We start from the raw sequence: 19,367 nt of genomic DNA on the forward strand, positions 1-19,367 counted from the left end.
TGCGGGGGGTTGTTGCTGCCCCTGCTGCTGCTGTTGGCCGGGTTGTTGCTGCGCGTGGTGTGCCCGGTCTGCTGGCCGCGGGGGTGTTGGACACCGACCCCAACACCGAGCGGTCCTCTGGTTTGTAGAGCGGAGCGTGATGCTGGGGTCGGAGCGCACGTGCAGACCTGCTGATGCGGGAATCCGCTGTGGTGGAAGTGTAGGGCTGTGTGTGCTTGTCGCTGGGTCTCCCTTCCTTCCCTGTCAGCAACACCGTGCGTGAGTACCGGTTTGAAAAACTTTCCCTAATTGTTTTGGATTTGAAATTCAACAGGAGCAAGACTTGTGCATTCCCAAGTACTTCTTCTGGCTCTCATAAACAATGAAAATTAGAGTTTGTTTGGGTTTTTTTTGGTCTTGATTTTTGTCTCTTTGTTTTCTTTTGGTTTTTGGTTGGGTTTTTTTTTAAACCCATTAAAAATGATTCAGAATGCTAGGATTTCTGCTCTGTTCCAGCATAAATTCTTTTAACATTAGGATACGAGACATTTGATTTAGTTGCTTAGAATATTTGCCTGTTGAATTGACACGAATATCTAAATACTTTCCTGTCTTGGCTGACAAAGACAGTGCTACAATCTGAAGCTGTGAATATGTTGCTGTGTTCTGGCTCCTTATAAAACCAGTATTTTTTAATAAAAAGTTTCTGCTTGTTTGAGTATTTGAGTACATAGTTTACCAGATAGGTCTAATATTCCATAGTCTGCTTCTTCATGTGTATTGTTTAGCACATGCACTGTGTTTTCCAGTATTTTATCCACAAAAATCTGTTCAGTGCCCAGATTCAGTCAAGGAATTGGACATATATCTTGACTTAACTTTGCTGTTAGTCAAAACCAGCAAGACTATATGTTAGTTTGCTGATTGGTCCCACTGAAATGCATAATAGAATAGGTAAGGGCACCTCTGCAAGTAATTTGTATATCCGCATCCCAGGAGGCAGAGTTTCCTGGGAAAATAAAGCATTCAATAGTAGTAGGAAGGTTATTAAAAGCTTCACCCTAAGCCATGTTTTATGGCTAGCTTTAGACTAGTCCTGTGTTAAGTTTCCTTAAGCTTTCATCTCAGTGTAGGCTTTGAAAGGAAGGAAGGATTTTGTGTCTTTTCCCCACCCCCAAATCTCCTGTACTTCTTGCAGTGTTGTTTGTGAAGTTTCTTTTGCCTCTCCCTCCACACCCACCTTTGAGGGATTCCACTGCTTCTCATTTTATATCTGACCCACAAAATTCTGAGTAACAGCTGTGAAACACAGCATTCTTGTGGATCGTGTAGTAAGATCTAGTGCAAGACTTCATGTCCTGTTTTATGTGATGGCACAGGGACAGGAGAGGCTCTGTAAAACTGAGTCTCTCTTGCACAGTTGCATTTCTTAGTGCATAAACTTAGTCCAAACCTTTGCAAGCTTAGTAGGTACTGCACAGTGATATTTCAGTGTGGGCATTTGATTTTGTGATACTTATTCCTGACTAATTTAGTTTGTCTTGCAGGGACTGAATATACTATTTGAGAAAACAGCAAAATGAGTAGTCGTCGGAAACGCGCACCTCCATCAAAAATAGATGAGGAGGAAAAGAAAAAGCTCTGCTGGAATATGCATGAAGACCGGAGAAATGAGGTGATAACGTTAGATGATGAGATTACTAATGAAGACCATGTTCCAGGTCCAAGCAGCTCTACATCCTTCACTGTTATAAACAATGAGAACACTGATGAAAATCTCATTCAAAAAGAAGGCAGTGGCTCAAAATCTGTGAAGTTTTTGACAGTTAATGATGAAGATGATGTTTATTCCATTTTGACTCCAGTGTCAGTACAGCTGAATATTATAGTCTTGCCGTACCATGAAGATGGGCCCTGGAAGGCTTTGTTGGGAGAATTTGCTCTTCATCTTCCTTCAGAGCAAATTCTAACAGACAAATTCCATGAGAGGAGCTTTACTTTGAAAGGAGACCCTGATGATCAGCTGCAGGTCTGTGTTCATGAAAGAAGTGAAGAAGAATACAGTAATGAAACAAAAGAATACCTGGGTGCTTATGAACAATGTGTTTTGGTGCAATCAACTTTAGGTGGTGAAATATTGGAAGGCTTGAGATGGTTGCAAAAGAAAAAGATAATTGGACTTTATCAAAGACCTAGAGAGGTTCACGCTTTAAAGGTATGTGTTCGTATTTGGTTTGCGTTTTAAAAAATCTTTTTAGTTCAAAATAGAAAATAAAAATCTCTGAGCAATTAAGTCTGGCAGCTACCACATATTTTTATAATGTGATTTACATAAGCATATTGAAACTATGTTAATGTTTTCAGTGTATTTTTTTCTTAGAAAAATATTTTTACTGTTGCACTGCTAGTAATGTGTTATCTAAAGGAATCAAAGCTCTTAGCAGCAGTGTATAGCATATATTGATTTTAGTAGATTTATTGTATTTGTCTACATCTGCTAACTTTCAAAGAACTGTATTCTTATTATTCTATCAGTTAGTTGATTAACTGTATAACCATTTCACAGGTTGGAATTTACCTTCTGGAAGCTGGGCTAAGTAAACCAGAGTTTCTGAGTGATGGAGGTGGAAGACCCAAGAAAGCTAATCAGCTAATTCAGAAACTCATGGAGAAGTTCTATAGTTTTTTAATTCCAGGTAATGCAATTGAATGTTGATAATTTTTTTATTAAAGTGCATCCTTTTTTTTTCAAGTGGTTTTAAATGTAAGGGAAAAAAAAAAATCCTGCTGTTTAGATCAACTTTATATGAAGGTGATATTATTAGGTGATTCTCTCCGTATTATTATGTGACCATTAAACACATACTAATTATCACAGAATTACCTTGGTTGGAAAAGACCTTTAAGATCATCGAGTCCAACTGTTAATTAGTTTATGGTCTAATGACAGGTGACAGTATTCCTTATTTATAGAAAAGTCACCAAAGCATGTAGAAGTTTGAGTCCTTACATTTTTGGGAGTAAATACAATTTTCACTAATTTGTGTGGGTTGTTTGAACAGATCTACAGTAACTTGTCCAAGTTACAGAGGAACAGTTCAAAAGAACCAGGAAATTCGGGAAATTTCTGTTCCTATTTATGTGCCTAACACACAACTGTGGCCACAGAATTCCTGTATGGTCTATATTCTAAAACAGTTACAATGTAAGCTAATACAAAAGACACCTCTATGACATTTTTAAGAGTACACCACTGGAAATTTACAAATATGGGCCTTGTCATCATTCATGGAATTGAAGATATTTTTGCCTGATTATATTTAGCAATAATGGAGATTTTTAGGTTGATCAATCACTGCTTTATGGTGTGATGGCTTAGGAAACTTAAAACAAGACTTGGTCATGTTTCTGGATGTAGAAATGTTTCAAAATGTTAGTTGAAGACTGACTCAGTAACAGTGACCATAATATGTTGAGTTTCTGTTTTTTTACAGAAGCAACAGAAGCTTAACACACCCTGTCCCTGCTCATCCCCTTACCCCCAATAATTGTACTTCTTTTCAAAATTAGGGAACTTGCATAAGAGAAAGTAAAAGGAAGAGCTGACAATAACATCTGTACATCCATGCCTGCCGCAAAGAGCAAACGTGCAACTTTCAGAAAAGGCTTGAGATGTAACAACAGAAGGGCCACTATAACAAAGTATGTGGGGAAGGGAAAAAATATTGCACATAAGAAGTCATCCATCAAAAAGCTGAAATAACCCGACTGAAGCAAATTTGTCAGATTAGATTTAAAAGCACTATAAAACAGGTCCAATGAAGGTGGAAGAACAAACAGTTTAAGATGTGGAAATGAATAGTAATATTTTAAAATGCATTAGGAGACATACATTATCATAAATGCCTTAGAAGCAGAATATCTGCCAGAGAAGTCATAGACTTAGGACGACTAAGACATAAAAAAGTGCTCAAATGAAGTAATGCTATAGCAGCAAGCACAATTTTTTCCTTTTCATGTTTTCTAATTGTGGAGGAATTTGGTAAAGATATTGTTTATAGACAAAATGAACAGCGACCTATTTGGAGATCCAGAGTAATTTTCTGCTGGAACTTATGGCATTGGTCCTCAGTACACTAAAGAATAGATTTTTATGGATTACATGGTGGAGTGTAGTTTACAGGTGAGGAGACAATATAGCTTCTGAAAGGGAAGACATACCCCTCAAAGTTACTGGAACAAAAATATGGATCTGAGTGATTGGGTTGTTAGGCCTTAATTTACCTTTTCAGAAGCCACACAGCGAGCTTAGGTTCATAAGGGGCTATGTTGCCAACTGGTACATTTGATTGTTTTTCAGCAAGTACATTTTGATGTGGCATATATATAGTCTTGATTCTACAGCAATGAATGCCATGTGAATAACTAAGTAAAGCAGAGAGTGTGGAAAATAGAAATAAATGGTGGTTAATGTGTTTGAAGATCACCACTCCATTCCTACAAAGGCATGTGAACCTTAATGTATTCCTAATGGTTTGGTAAATACAGTGATTGGTGAGATGGTATCATCAACAACCTTTAAATGTATTATTCAGCATAACAGAGATGAAGAATAACTCAAAGCTTGCAAGTTAACTAGGCAATGAAGTGGAGTATTAGTATAAATTCAATATAGATAAATATAAAGTGATGCAGAAGAAAAAAATCCTTACTTCACATTCTACAAAAATGATGGCCTTTTTGCTAACAGTTGTAACTAGGATTGTAGTTCCAAAGGTAGTTTATAGTTCAGTAAATATGTCAACTTACTGCTCAGTGTCCATCAAATCAAATCAAAGATAAGGAATTGTCCTGAAAATATTAGGGAAAAAACCAGGATCATTAAACATCAATGTAAGGTCACACTGCATTATTCTGTACTCTAAATTCAGAAATAAAGCCTATCACAGAAATGGAAAATACTTGGGATGGTGGACCCCAGATGGTCACACCCTGTGAAACCAGTTAAGTTTTCTGATGGTTTTTCAGCATGTACTTCTTGATGTGGCATAAAATAATAATATAGTCCTGATTCTGCACCAATGAACATATTTCTTGAGAAGCGTAAAGTGATTTCCATTTCTAACAGTTGAGCCTGTGTTTGAATTTCACCTGGTTTTAAGAAAAATTAATTCAATTTTTTGCAAAACATCATGAAATTATGTATTTTAACACTTTTCAGTATCCATCTGAAATGAACTCTTTTACGTGACAATGTTCCAGGATAAGGCCTTTTGTTCTCCTCAAATTCTTGTGTTGGAGTTGTACACAAGGATTTACACAAATAAGGGACATTATCTCCCTGTCCCTATGTTTAATTTTTAAATATAAATTTTCCTCAATGTGCTCATCCCGCTAATGTCCTTCTAGATGCCTTTTAGAATTTGTGGCAGGAATTCTGTCTCAAGTTATGACAAGCATAGGGTAGATAAATGAATCTGCAAGAAAGAGGCAAAATATTTAATACTACAGAATCATAGAATGCTTTGGGTTGGAAGGGATCTTAAAGATAATCTAGTTCCAACACCCTGCATGGGTAGGGGCACCTCCCACTAGACCAGGTTGTTCAAAGCCCCATCCAGTCTGACTGCAATAGGAAATCTTCAGTTCAGTCACTGAAGGAATTAAGTAGAATACTTTATTATAGAATCAAATCAGAGAAACTGTATTTTTAGATAGTACAATGCAATCTGTTTATCAAAGGTAAAAATATTAAGATGAAGGCTATGTAATTGGTTGACATGACAGGTTGAAATGTTTGAAAATATAATTTGTATTCGCTGTTTGCTAAGTAACTAACAGGTAGCTAAACTTCTTTAGTATCCTTGTAGAAGTCCCTGTAGCACACAGAACCATTTAATCAGAAAAAGAAGGGATTGAGAGAATGAACAAATCAAGAAAGATATGGAAAAAACATCCAATTGTACAAAAAAAGAAAAGTACTTTATATTGTAGTCTTTGCTCCCCTATAAAATTCTGGATAGACTTAATTTATATAGGAATCAATTTATTATGCTCTGAAATGTGTGATTTGAAAACTGGTATTTTAGCAAGTATAATGATAGGTGTCATTATAGATCAACCTAATCGATTGAAGTTATACTCTGCAATCGCTCCAAGTTCTCTGTTCTTTCCATGAAGTGAGGAATGTGTGCGAGAGGGTCCCCTGGCAGGTTTCTGTATTTAAAGCTGCACACTCTACTAGGTGCTTTTCAGCAGCCCCACATGTGTATTCTGGTTGCCTTTTTTACATTAAAGGTCTTTATATATACAATTCAGGTGAATTTATAGAAGCTGAATGTCTTTCAGAATTCTCTTCTCCCCTGTGAAGGACTGGAATGGTTCCATTGACTTAAAAGGGTTAGAGCAGGGCACTGATGGCTGCCATATATAGGCACATCGTTTTCTGCTGTTTGTTTTGGAAACCATTCTTCATCCTCACTAGTCCTTTGAATGAAAGAAAGCTTTTATTTCCTGTGAAAAGGAATCCTAATAGCAGCCCCCAAACCTTATTTTAAGATTAAGTGATCCTGTGTTTGTGTCAGGTACATCTCCTCTTTGTTAGCATGAAGTATTAAATATAATTAGATAATTTTTATAATTGTGTCTGCCATTATCTGTTTTCTCTTTTTATCAGTGTGGTATTCTAGTTTTAAATATACCTAAAGGTCACTTTGTGCTGAAATTGCTGGCCTTGGCTGGCTTCTAAATATTATTTTTTTGAGAGAAATTCTAGAAGGTGGCTTTATCTCTAACACTAGTAAAGGTTCATGTCTTTCTTTGAACATTACAGTTGTACAGTTGCTTCTAGGTAAGCACTAGCAACTATTTTATTATTACCAATGTTTTTGTTTCACACCTAATGCACTGTTAAAACTTGTCCTCCAAATCTTTTGTTCCCTCATCTTACAGTAGTTTCCTAAGATTCTGACTACTGAATGTATAAATGTACAAATTGTATGTACAAATCCTTGACAACCCACTGGTTTCCCTCTTCCTGTAGTATTGTTGACCCATGTTGACAGTTAAATTTGAAATGTGAGTTATTTCTGGTTCTGTATCTGTTGGAAATATTTAGTGGAAGGTTTCAACTGAGTAAATAAGGCCTTATTTTTCTATCCTTAAGTTCTTGAGGAAGGGCTTCGCTAATTATATGTACCTCTGTGATTGCCACAGCATGTTCATCTTTCAGGGAAGGAGAGCTCATTGTTTCCTGCTGATGCTAGCTGAGTCTGGTGCAGTCATGATATATATTTAAATGTAGTCTTTCTTCACTTGCTTTCATATGTTAAGTAAATGTGGTGCTGCAAGGTTTACTTGGTACTGTGACCAAAGTTGATTGACAATGCTTATCTTGAATGACTTGGTGTATGCAGATGAGCTGGATGAAGATGAGGAAGAATCTGATGTGGAACTGGAGAGACAAAATACTGAAGAGCTTTATGACTTTGTTAGGCACACCCATCAGCAGGATATCCAGTTACTGAGAGAGGATGTGCAGCATCCTGCATTAATTCCTATTCTGAGGCCATACCAAAGTGAGGCTGTAAACTGGATGCTTCACCGAGAGAACCTCTCAAGCACTCCAAGCAGTGGCAAGTATATGGTCTGGAAAACTTGTGTAACTGAAGAAAGTAGCACCATGTTGTCAGCAGTAATGTTTTCTTGCTGCTTGGTTAAAAGCTTTTATAGTTATTTCATTACTAATTTTATTAAAGCTGTTACTTGGGTAGTACAATAAATGATAAATTAAACTTTTCTGAACAGCAGTTAATGGATCTTGCTGATCATGAAGTACCGGAGATAGACATCTGCTTTTTTTCTCTAAATGTCACAGTAAGGCTGAGCAACTCTTAAGCAGTGTGCTGTTTATGGAGAAACTTCATCATAGTAACGTGAAGTCTTTCTTCATAGAAAATGCACTGCACTACTTATGGCGAGAGGTCATCACTCTGGATGGAGTAAAAATCTACTACAATTCATTTACTGGCTGGTATGTTTTTTGAGTTACCTCTTTCTGAGAACACCTTAAAGTCGTACTTTATGAAACAGTTACTGGGAGCTTTTACCTGGAGGGTATAAGAAAGTCCACAACTGTCATTTCTCAGTTAGCAGCTAAAGAATTAGAACAGTAATATCTTTAATTTGGGGGGTGGAAAAAGCAAACTGGAGTATATAATGCACAGACAGATATGTAAATCTCAAGTCGAAGATGTAGTTTTTAATTTTATTTTTTTTCAATGCAAATTTGTGGGTTTAAGATTAATTTCTTTTTTTTTTCCACATTAGAGCATTGGAGGCTTTGACCTTCTGGTCCAGTGTTTTTCAAATCTAAAGGAAGGAGGCAGTGTAACACTTTTATTAATGCTGAGTAACGCATTATCAGTTCTCTTTCACTTTTCTCATTAATTTGGTTAGAATAGAACCTTTTGACTGCTAGTTTACTTTCTTTTTTACCTATATAACTTTCATATCTTTAACACATGAATATAAATATATTTCAATTTTTTGGAGACTAGTGCTATGATATGCTAAGGTTAGCAAGGCAAGGCCTTTTGGGAGGGAAAACCAAAAGCTGGCATACATATTCATCTTGGTCACGTTTGCTTGATAAAAGCTTGATAGCTTGTGTCAATCTCAGCTTATCTAATAAAAGATACTGCTAACCTTTCAGACTTTGCTTTGCAGAAGCTGTGCTATATGTGTCCCTGAACATGTGCTTTTCTTTCACACCAGTCTATAGTTACTGACTTTCATATGGGAATGTGCTTGAATTACAGTATTATCCGTGAATATCCAATTGCTGGACCCCAGTGGCCTGGTGGTATTTTGGCTGATGAGATGGGTCTTGGAAAAACAGTAGAAGTGTTGGCTCTAATTCTGACTCATACCCGACCAGACAGTAAAAAAGATGATCTGACATTGCCTGAGGTAAGAAAACCAGGATAAGATTTAGTACAAAGAAAATACTTCTCAGAATTAATGGAAATGCACTTATCTTGAGCTCATTGCTTTCTGTTTTATAGAAGTCCTAATTTAAAGCTGGATTAAAGTACAGTAAAAAGTTTTTGCTTTGTAGGATGTGATACGTGATAGCAAAAAAGGTGGAATAGTTTGCCTGAGAAGCAATTGATAGTTTGCTATTGTTGAAGGGTATTAGCAGGCAACTGCACTGTTAATAAGCTGTTGATACTTTACTTACACTCAAGGAGTGTACAAATATGTGATTTGGTCTTATATGTTGGAAATAATTACCTCCTTCACTTCATTGTATTGGTTAGTATCAAACATCCTTTAGACATACATACTGTGCTGAAATAGGGGTGAGCAAAGATTTCAGCTCCCCCTCTATTTCATATAATAAATGGGCTTATTTAGCAACAGTTTGCCATCTTTTCACTTTTGTCCTCATGCATCCTGTGAAAGCATAGCACTTTCACTACAACTGAAGATTCTCTCTGAAGTGAGAGAACCTTTATCCTGAGGTAAACTCTTCCCACTTCTGTGGGTTCCATCCTTTTGCATACATGGGAACCATTTTCGTTGTACATCTATTCATAATGATCTTCTGTCTGCCTGTAATTTTATCAGTTAAAAAGACACAATTCTCAAAGAGAGAGTATGATTCCTAGATCAGAGGGTCAGCACTGATGAGTGTAAACAGAGGAGTATTAGCACTAAAGCATCTGGACATGAAGTAGCAACAATAGCTACAGACAATAGCTTTTGAAGAGCTGGAACTGTTTCATTGTATGTGTAGTTGGGACAGATATCTTTAGCTCATATTTTGGGATCTTTATGAACAGAAGTGTATTATATTGCCTGTAGTTAAAAGGTACTATTTCACTCACTGAGAAGGCCCCTTGTACTCTCTATTTTTTTATGACTCCTGGCTTGTGTAAGCCAGTATCAGAGTTACTGGTAGCATTTCAACTCACTGCAGTGCTTGAAAGAGTGTTTGGAGTTCCATTGCTGTTACTGTGAAGGAACTCTGCAGAGCAATCCATTGAACAGGGCAGAGTTAAGTGTCAATGAATACAGCTATAGAGCTATTAGGCATAGAAATACTGGCACTGCATTTGCTTGAGCTTTGGGATTCTTATATCTTGGTTCTTGAGTATACATCTCCTTGAATTAAGTCATTATGCCTGATCACTAGTAGTAGAGTAAATCCCTTGAAGACTGTCCCTAACAAGATAAACTTATCTACTTATTTGCATAAAAACTCTCTTCAATCTGTATTACTTACCTCCTTTTGTGTTTCTAGCTATATATTATATATATTTTTCCTCCTGTCAGTAGCCTAGACTACTTACAGCTGTAGATTCCTGCAGCCTCATTCTGAAGTAGTGGAGGACTCAAGAAGCTTGCAGGGCTGTTCTCAGTGTAGGGTGCAGAATACTGTTTCCTGAAAAACTGAACTGAATGGGGGATCACTCTGTACACTAGAAATGAGCTATCTGAGCAAATCAGTGAAATCAGAGCACACATCTCTAGCAGCTTACACTTGTTTTCAAATCTAATAAGGTAAATGAAGTTCAGAATTACTGTGAAGAGACAAACTAAAAACTAATCTTGTCTTCTTTAGGGTAAGCTTGTGAACTTCTTTGTTCCACCTCAACCTTTAGAAGGAAATAAAAAGAAAAAAACAAAGGAAATAGAGCTTAAATTGAAGGAAAAAATACAATATCCCAGTAAGTATTTCTGATTATTTTTGTAAAATACATTTGCCTTTGGCATAGTCTTACTGGCCACTGACTGAGTTAAAGGCTACTCTTCACTTTTGCAGGATGAAATTATTAATTATTCTTTTGCTGAGTACTGTAATATATTATTACATGCTACAAACAAGTGATCCAGACTTAAAAGTGAAGTTACAAACTCAGATCTCTGTCCTACAGAGCTCCATGTAACTACAGGTTGTCATAAGAGAGTTTATGCATTTAACTAAAATACACTGTCTTTTAACAAACTTCAATAAGAAAACAGACCGTCTTATTTCTATTGGTATTCAATATTGTCATAGAAGCACTGAAAAATAGTGATTTCCAGGACTGCCTCAATGAAAGCATTGTCAAAATAGCTGTCTTTTTTTCATTATTTTTTTTTAGATTAACATGGTGTTTATAGTTCCCTTAATATGTACTCTTCAAGGTAACTGTCATTTTATCAAAATTTTTTTGCATTGATTCTGCATATAGGCTTAAGAGTGATGATATTAGCAGCTGTAAAGGAAATGAATGTGAAGAAAGGAGCATCCATTATTGCAATATTTAAGTACATCAGTGCTACATATAGGTATGACATACAGAGAAATAGACGGCTGCTAAAAAGAGCTTTAGAAAAACTAATCACAGAACAAGTAGTAGAGCAAGTCAAAGGACATGGTTTGGCTGGGTCTTTCAAGCTGGGAAAGAATTACAAGGAACAGAAGAGGCGAGAAAGAACCAAAGAGCAGGTAAAACATGCTTCTGTATTTACTTCAAAGAATGTTGCAAAAGCAGATCTTATTTCTACCAGTTGTATGCTACTCTCAGCTCTATTGTCTTTGTGTTGCTAGTTCAGTGACCCTAGCATACTGATAAAAATGAAGAAAGCCACAGCATTTGCTTGAAGATTCGTAAACAAAGAAGGAGAAATCATAAGTAGATGAAATTTGGGGCTAAAATTTTAACTACAGCCTTCATAAATTTTTTTAAATAATGCTGAGTGGGCTGTTAGACTTACTGTTTGTACTGTGAAGTTGTCTTTTAAACACTGGTAAACATTAACTAAATCCTCAAACTGGAAATTGATATAAAATCTTAATATCTATATCTTGATGTGTTTAAATGTTAAAAAAAAAAAGTGAGAAGAAAGTCTGACATTCTTACTTAATTTTACTTTATAGATACCAAGGACTTCAGAAAGCATGCAGAAGAAGCAGCTGATTGCTGCTAAAACTCAAACCAAAGAATCAAGAAATAGTGATGTCACTTCTGAAGATGTCCTTAAAACCCCTTTACAGGCGGATATCGCCATGGAAGAACATGATTATTGTACACCTAGGAAAAATAACAGGAAATCCAAAGCAGATCGTGAGAACTCCGTAAAAGAGAATAATGTTAAACAGGAAGCTGAGGTCCCAAAGTCCCCTGGTTTGCACGTCTGCAGTGATGTGAGCAATCATCCTGATTTTGATATTTCTAAAACTACACCTGATGTCAAGCAGGAAATCCCGAAGGACCATCCCTCACAATCCCAAGAACATGCCAGCAGTAGTGTACAACATACTAGTTCTGTATTTCCATTTAATACCTCTGAATATCGTTTTGAATGCATCTGTGGTGAACTTGGATTGGCTGACTATAAAGCTCGTGTGCAGTGCCTGAAATGTCACTTATGGCAACACGCAGAATGTGTAAACTACAAAGAGGAAAACCTGAAGATCAAGCCCTTCTACTGTCCCCATTGCCTCGTGGCAATGAAACCTGTTCCTACTGGAGCAACTCTGATAATTTCTCCGAGTTCTATTTGTCATCAGTGGGTAGATGAGATCAACCGGCATGTAAGGTCATCCTCTCTTCGAGTTCTGGTAAGATTATATAGCTTCATTTTCTTCAGAGGTATTTTACCAAGGCTTGGGTCTTCCTGTCTGACACTCTGTGTCACATAAAGTTCAAAGTTTTTTTTGTCCTGTATCAGAAATCTACTTTTTTTTCCTATTAGTCCCATGCTTTTACACCACATGGTGCATTTCTTTCCCAGAAAGACTGTCTGGATTTAGTTCTTCATTTTTTCCTTATTAGTTGGTCACTGGGAGATGACACAGTGGACTAGGTATCTTTTATCAAACAGAAGCAAGTTTTGAGGAGTTTCAACAACAGGGGAGTTTTGAGAGGGAAGGCTGTTTGTATGTTTTTTTCTGAAACATTGCCAAAGAACTTAGAAAGGCCTAGCTGTAGCTGTTTTGGCAGTGTCAAGTCTCACTGTATATTTGTACCTAAGCATCCCTCTGTGAGTTGCTTCTTATTTAGTTCCAGATAAAACCAATTGTTTCCGTAAGTAAAGAGAATACTTTTGAATTTCTCATTCTCAGGCTTTACAAAAGAAGTTTTGGGTCTTGGTGTTTGATGAGAATAACACCATTACAGCTTGGGAATTGTCTCTATCCTATCTGCCATATTTATTAGGATGTTGCTCATCTGGAAACTTTGTATTGTCCTTTTTCTTGATTTCTAATAGCTCTACCACTAACATAAACCTAATTATATATGTAGTAACTATGGCTATACAGGATTTTTCAAAATATGATTATCACATTAGCCACTATCTTGATTTTTATAGCTAAGCTTTGCCCTTCATATTTTTAATAGACAAGAACCTTTGTAATTATAAAGTGCTTTGAGAAATGTAGGTCCCTTATATTTTGAATAAAATAGACTGATAATGAGGGGAAGCATTGTATTCAGGGTTGTATCTGGTACCTTCAGCTATCCTGCATAGCTGCCCAATGTATAAATGAATTCTAGGCCTCCAGTAAACCATTTGAGTGAGCAGTCTTAGTTAGCTTGATGTCAGCAACTAACAAATCTGTAAAACTTGCACAGTCTCAAGTTTTATACTAGCTTTGTTGAAAACTGTCAGAAATAGATTTACATCATAACAGTAAAATAGCTTGAATACTAAGGCACTTTTTTTTTTCTTTTAACTGTCAACTGTAAGTCATCCAGACTTGCATTCAGTGTTGCTGAAGGAAAAATGAAACTTAGTGTGTTTTGTTTCTGTACAGTTTAAACAAAAATAGTGCAAATGTTTCAAAGAACCAGTTTCCCATGTTAACAGGTTTTACATTGCATGTGAAGGGTGTTTTTTAGTCTTCCAACTGCTTACAACCCATGGGAAATTCTAATGGTTTTATGTAACAGAACAAGGAATTAAAATTTATCAGTTTACTTTGTGGCAGGCTGTCTTTTCCTGCTGCTGTGAACCAAAGCCTGTGTGATGTACTCTAGGTGATCCTGCTCTGGCAGGGGGGTTGGACTAGATGATCTTTCGAGGTCCCTTCCAACCCCTAAGATTCTGTGATTCTTGGAAAACCTGGCCAAGTTATAAACCGCTGGAAAATCTATTCATAAATACTTGGAAGAGATCATTAGACTTAAACCAGCTTTTTTTTTTTTTTTCTGGGTTTTGTTGTTTGTTTTTTTTCTTTCTTCTTAACAGCTGCTTCAGTGAGCATGCTCTTCTTTTTTCTCTCTTTTTTTCCCCTCTCCCCTTCTCTCCTTCATTTTGTGAGTTGACCTGGTAGCACATGCTGTGCTGTCACACGCTGAACATAAATTTTCTGCAAGTGTTTCAGCTGACAGAAGCATTGTTGCCATATGTACAAAAGTAGAGGAAGATTTTTACTGGAAGGAAAAGTACAGTTAACAGTGAAAGTAACAGTGATATCATGTGCTGATCATCAAGGGGCAAAGAGGGGGGAAAAATCAACCGAGGTTTTATAAGGTGATCTTAATTTTGATATTTTTACCTCTTAGTTGTGTGAATGAAGAGAATGTTAGATTTTGTGACACTATGAGGGATTGAAAAATGGTGTGATTTTCTTAAGTGGTAGAAGCGTTTCTAGGTAGTTGCAGATAAACACTAAACAAGGTGGTCCTCTCATATAATCATTAACTCACAGAATGAGTGGAACAGAAAGATGCTTGTTCTTTGAAGATGAGATTTGAATATCAATACTTTCTAAAAAAGATATGGATACTACTTTGTCTGTTAGAAGAAAGCCTTACCTATTTTAATATTGTGATTAATATATAGATCTAGATGAGTAAGAAGTAGCTGATGATAAAATTCTTAAAGTAAGCAATGGATGCCTGTAATTTTGAAGTAGGTTCCTGAAGTAAATTGGGAGCAAAGTAAAAATTAGTATGAGAAGGAAAAAAAGGCAATTGATATATAGGTCTGGTAATAATTGTTTTAGTAGGTAAAAGTCCTGGAGATGAGGAACACTCCTATCCTAAGAATATAATATCCTAAAAATATTTTTTTATTGTGTACTGTACTTCACATTACTTTAAAATTTAACATTTTTGTATTTTAAGTGTATTTGGACTCATGCTGTATTTATTTTCTTTAGATATGGAAAGCTACAATGGGAAAGCATATAGCAAAATGTTTGGTTTAGTTCGTTAGTTTTTTAATTTAAAATGCTGTGTATTTTGGAAAGGATTTTGTTTATAAGGAAGATACGAAAAATACTACTGATATTAGAACAAATGTCAATGTGGAAGTTTTATAATAATATTCTGCTCATGCACAGGGGTTGTTTCTTATTAGGTATGCTTTTTATCTCATCAGTCTCTGTAGAGATCCTTTTTGTAGATAAAACATTACCCAGAGTATAATTTCTATTTTTTAAGTATTTTGCTGCATACTTCTGACTTTGCCTAATCACACATGAAATTACTGGGGCAATGAGGAGAAAGGTAAAGGAGACTACAAATGTAACACTGACGCATGTTGCTCTGTACAAAGTCACAAAATGCTTAATCTTGTGAACAACTGTTGCAACAAATAACTGTTGCAGAGAATACCGAAGTCCTCTTTCTTCAAAGGAGAGAAAAATGTTTTGTGAGCATAAAAATATTCATACATAAAAATTTTGCGTTGATATCTCTATTGTATTTTTTATCTGTGTTACTTGTATGGATTTCCTGCCATGCTACTATATAAATACAAGTTTTATGAATGCTTTCATATTGTATGAGCCACACTGCTAAATGCATCCATGTTAATCTGTACTGGTATTTTTGCTTTTTTACTGAAGTGTCTGTTACCTTCATTCTTTGTTCTTATGCTGTTGAATGCAAACCTATGTAGGTCTATCAAGGAGTGAAGAAGCATGGCTTTTTGCAGCCACACATGTTGGCAGAGCAGGAAGTGGTTATCACCACATATGATGTGCTGCGTACAGAGCTGAACTATGTCGACATACCCCACAGTAACAGCGCAGATGGGCGCCGCTTCAGGAACCAGAAGCGGTACATGGCCATCCCAAGCCCCCTGGTAGCAGTGGAGTGGTGGAGAATCTGTCTTGATGAAGCACAAATGGTAGAATGCACTACTGCAAAGGTATGACATTCCCAGTCATGCATTTATTTAACTTGAAAAGGTTTTGGCAAGCTCTTTGTAAATAATACAATAGACTTGACTCTCCGCTTCTTAATGTGCTCACGTAATTTGTCCTCGTAGCTTGTTCTTTAGAAGTGAATTTTATGTTGGAGATACTCACTATTGAATTTTTCTTCGGATGGAATTTTGGCAGACTGTGGAGTATATCCGGCTCAAAAATTGCTTAACATGTTCTTTAAACTGTCAGCATGGATTTAGGTCATCATGTGGTATATGGTGTTTGACAGATTCAAGCAAGACACTGGCCTGTTCAGTGACATGGTTCAGAGGCAGAGATATGTCCTTTGGGTCTAGAAGATAAAATAGTCAGCAGTCTGTCTGCAAACTGTAGGACTGCAGTCTCCAGAGGGAGATTTTTAAAATTTGTATTTGTCTAGTGTTTTTGCCCCAAACAGGAAGACAAAAATGCTGCTTACATAATATTTTTACACACAGTTTCTTTTGCTGTTTGCCTTAATTGCACTTTATTAATTAGAAGTGGCTGTGGCTTTTATCAGCTTTCAGTTAGCTTCAAAAAAGCTCCATAACTTCATACACATTTTTATAATATGTTGTACCGATGCTGCTTATAGGTCTGCTAATTTTACATACTGAAATTATGTAAATGCTTTCTAAAGATTAGATCCTAGTGTTTTCATACTGTGTTCCACTCTGATTTTCTTTGCTACCATTTGTTCTTTTGTCTTTTCCTAGGCTGCTGAAATGGCACTCCGTTTAAGTGGCATCAACCGCTGGTGTGTGAGTGGCACTCCTGTGCAGCGAGGGTTAGAAGGTGAAATTTCATGTAGCAGTGTCACCTGTGGGTTTTCCTTGTGTTAAAATGTTTGCTCTAAATTCATTAGGTACTCTGACTTCGTGAATCATAAACCTTAAGCATGTAATAAAGCCATCAATAAATATATCAACATAAAAAATTCATAGCTGAAATCTTTTTATCTCCCATCTCTGAGGTAGCCCCCATTGCACAGGGGATGAAAACTGCTGACTAATTTGAACCTGTGCTGCCTGTGCTGTAATGAAGTGGGATAGGACCTCTGGGTAAACAATTGTATCCTGTGTAGAAATTATGCCCAGGATTTTTCTTCCTCTGGTCTATGAAGTATTTGATGAATGTCTTATGGCTCTCAGCTAAATACCGAAATGGCCATAAAGCTAACAGAATAAAGAATGTAGGCACCAGGTTTTTCAGAAGTACCAGTAAGAAACCATCCTATTGTTTTTATTTCTGCATTGTCCACGTGCGGCATTTTAAACATGTGCTTCTGTTATTTTTCCATTAAAACTTAGATACAAGCTTAAAGGTGGTATGTCCTTAAATTTCATCCCAAAAATGATGGCTTTCTGAATTTGGCAGAACTAGCAAGCTGTATTCTCTCAATAAAAGTGTGTTTTGTTAGTTTCTGCCTTAGTAGAAAAATGAAAGTCTTCTGAATTGCAGCCCCTTTTAGGATGGTTGGCAACAAACAGTTGGTGCACAGCAGGCTGTGAAGTAATGATACTGAGCAATATCGTTTTAGAAGAACCTGGCAAACGTGGTAACCACACGCCCTCTGGGTGAATAAGCTTAAATTCATTGCTGTGTTCTGCTGAACTTGAAATTAGGGAAGTGTCTCTGAAATAGTCATATTCCACCAAGTTATATGAGAATTAACAAGAGAGCCCCCACCTCCCCCTGACTGGTCCCCTGCCTCAATTAGCTATTTCGATGATTAAATGACTGGAAAACAAGTGGAAAAATACAGTTGATTTATGCCTGGTAACCTTTCCAGGAAAGTTACTATTTTTGGAGTCACACTGTGAAGTATTAGAACAAAAACATTGTACTAAAACACTTTCTTTTCTTGGCAGATCTGTATGGATTGATCCTTTTTCTTGGAATTGATCCTTACTGGGTCAAACATTGGTGGGACCAGCTTTTATATCGGCCTTTTTGTAGGAAAAATCCTCGGCCTCTCTACAGTCTGATTGCCAAGATAATGTGGAGATCAGCAAAGAAGGATGTGATTGACCAAGTAACTAAGAGTTTCAGGTTTTAAAATTCCTGAACAGCATTTACTGATAGTTTTATTTGCAAATTACTTAATTTCTTCTTCAATTGCAGATTCAAATCCCTCCTCAGACAGAAAATGTACACTGGCTTCATTTTTCTCCTGTGGAGAGACACTTCTATCACCGCCAGCATGAGGTGTGCTGCCAGGATGCACTGGCAAAACTCAGGAAGATTTCAGACTGGACTCTTAAGCTTAGCAGCTTAGATAGAAGGACTGTGACGTCTATTCTGTACCCTTTGCTGCGGCTGAGGCAGGCCTGCTGTCATCCACAAGCTGTTCGGGGAGAGTTCTTGCCATTACAGAAAAGGTGAATTTCTGTCACTCCTAAGTGGTGTGCTTTATCCAAAGTAAAACTCTTTAATTCTCCTTAACAGTGCAAGGTCTCAGACAAGCCTTTAATTAAATGTGCCACTGTGCCATACCAAGCCATCTGACCTCAGAAGCTGAACAGGATGCAGTAGCGTGGTGGTGAGCACAATTCTTATGTTAGCATAGTACTGAAGACAGTTGTTTGTGGAGTAACATTTTAACCTTTGTATGCTGTTGGATACTAGGGTATTGCAGGTGACAGATTGAATATGAAACAAACCAGATTCTTTTTCAGCTTTAAGTAAGCCCACTGATTTTCTTTGTGTCTAACAAAACTCATGTTCATAAATGAGAACAATGACCAAAATTAATAAACAGATTGGAATAATTATTTAATTTAAATAAAAACTTGTAAATGTGAGGTTGCAGAATTTGTAAATGGAGATCCAAACTAGAATGCTGCTTAATTTTTTATTTTATGTTTTATTTTATTTTTTGCATGCTTTCAAGATGATCAAGATGATACCAGTTAGGTCTAAGCCTTTGTTAGACCAAAAGCATGTTGCTAGCACTCTTTGCAAAATGCAGCTGCCACTCTTTCAGTCATTTAGGTGGTGGTCGTGAAAGAACAGACTGTTTCTGTTCCAGGCTCTCAGAGAACTCTGTGGTATTTCTCTGTTTAAAATACAGGTAGGGAAGAACTTAAACTTCTAACACTGCCAATGTTACTTCTGCTGCTCTCACTATGCTTGTTGATCCATTCTGTTCAGTCTCTTTTAATCCTTTTATGAAGTTTTGTTTCTTACTCTTTCC

General features: G+C 36.7%; 1 protein-coding gene across 1 annotated transcript in view; it reads left to right on the forward strand.

Annotated features, from left to right (window-relative positions):
* The first annotated feature begins 1,558 nt into the window (after nucleotides 1–1,558).
* The window catches only part of SHPRH (SNF2 histone linker PHD RING helicase, E3 ubiquitin protein ligase), a 46,957-nt gene continuing 29,148 nt past the window's right edge, over nucleotides 1,559–19,367 (forward strand). Inside the window, exons 1-12 of the mRNA XM_009999983.1 lie at nucleotides 1,559–2,194; nucleotides 2,546–2,675; nucleotides 7,395–7,613; nucleotides 7,933–8,011; nucleotides 8,799–8,949; nucleotides 10,607–10,712; nucleotides 11,220–11,476; nucleotides 11,945–12,592; nucleotides 15,883–16,134; nucleotides 16,888–16,966; nucleotides 18,043–18,206; nucleotides 18,296–18,552. Of these exons, the coding sequence (XP_009998285.1) occupies nucleotides 1,559–2,194; nucleotides 2,546–2,675; nucleotides 7,395–7,613; nucleotides 7,933–8,011; nucleotides 8,799–8,949; nucleotides 10,607–10,712; nucleotides 11,220–11,476; nucleotides 11,945–12,592; nucleotides 15,883–16,134; nucleotides 16,888–16,966; nucleotides 18,043–18,206; nucleotides 18,296–18,552 (2,978 nt within the window). The remainder of the gene's footprint in view (nucleotides 2,195–2,545; nucleotides 2,676–7,394; nucleotides 7,614–7,932; nucleotides 8,012–8,798; nucleotides 8,950–10,606; nucleotides 10,713–11,219; nucleotides 11,477–11,944; nucleotides 12,593–15,882; nucleotides 16,135–16,887; nucleotides 16,967–18,042; nucleotides 18,207–18,295; nucleotides 18,553–19,367) is intronic.

Source organism: Chaetura pelagica, unplaced genomic scaffold, assembly GCF_000747805.2.
Source record: "Chaetura pelagica isolate M959 unplaced genomic scaffold, ChaPel_1.0 scaffold135, whole genome shotgun sequence".
Classification (NCBI taxonomy): domain Eukaryota; kingdom Metazoa; phylum Chordata; class Aves; order Apodiformes; family Apodidae; genus Chaetura; species Chaetura pelagica.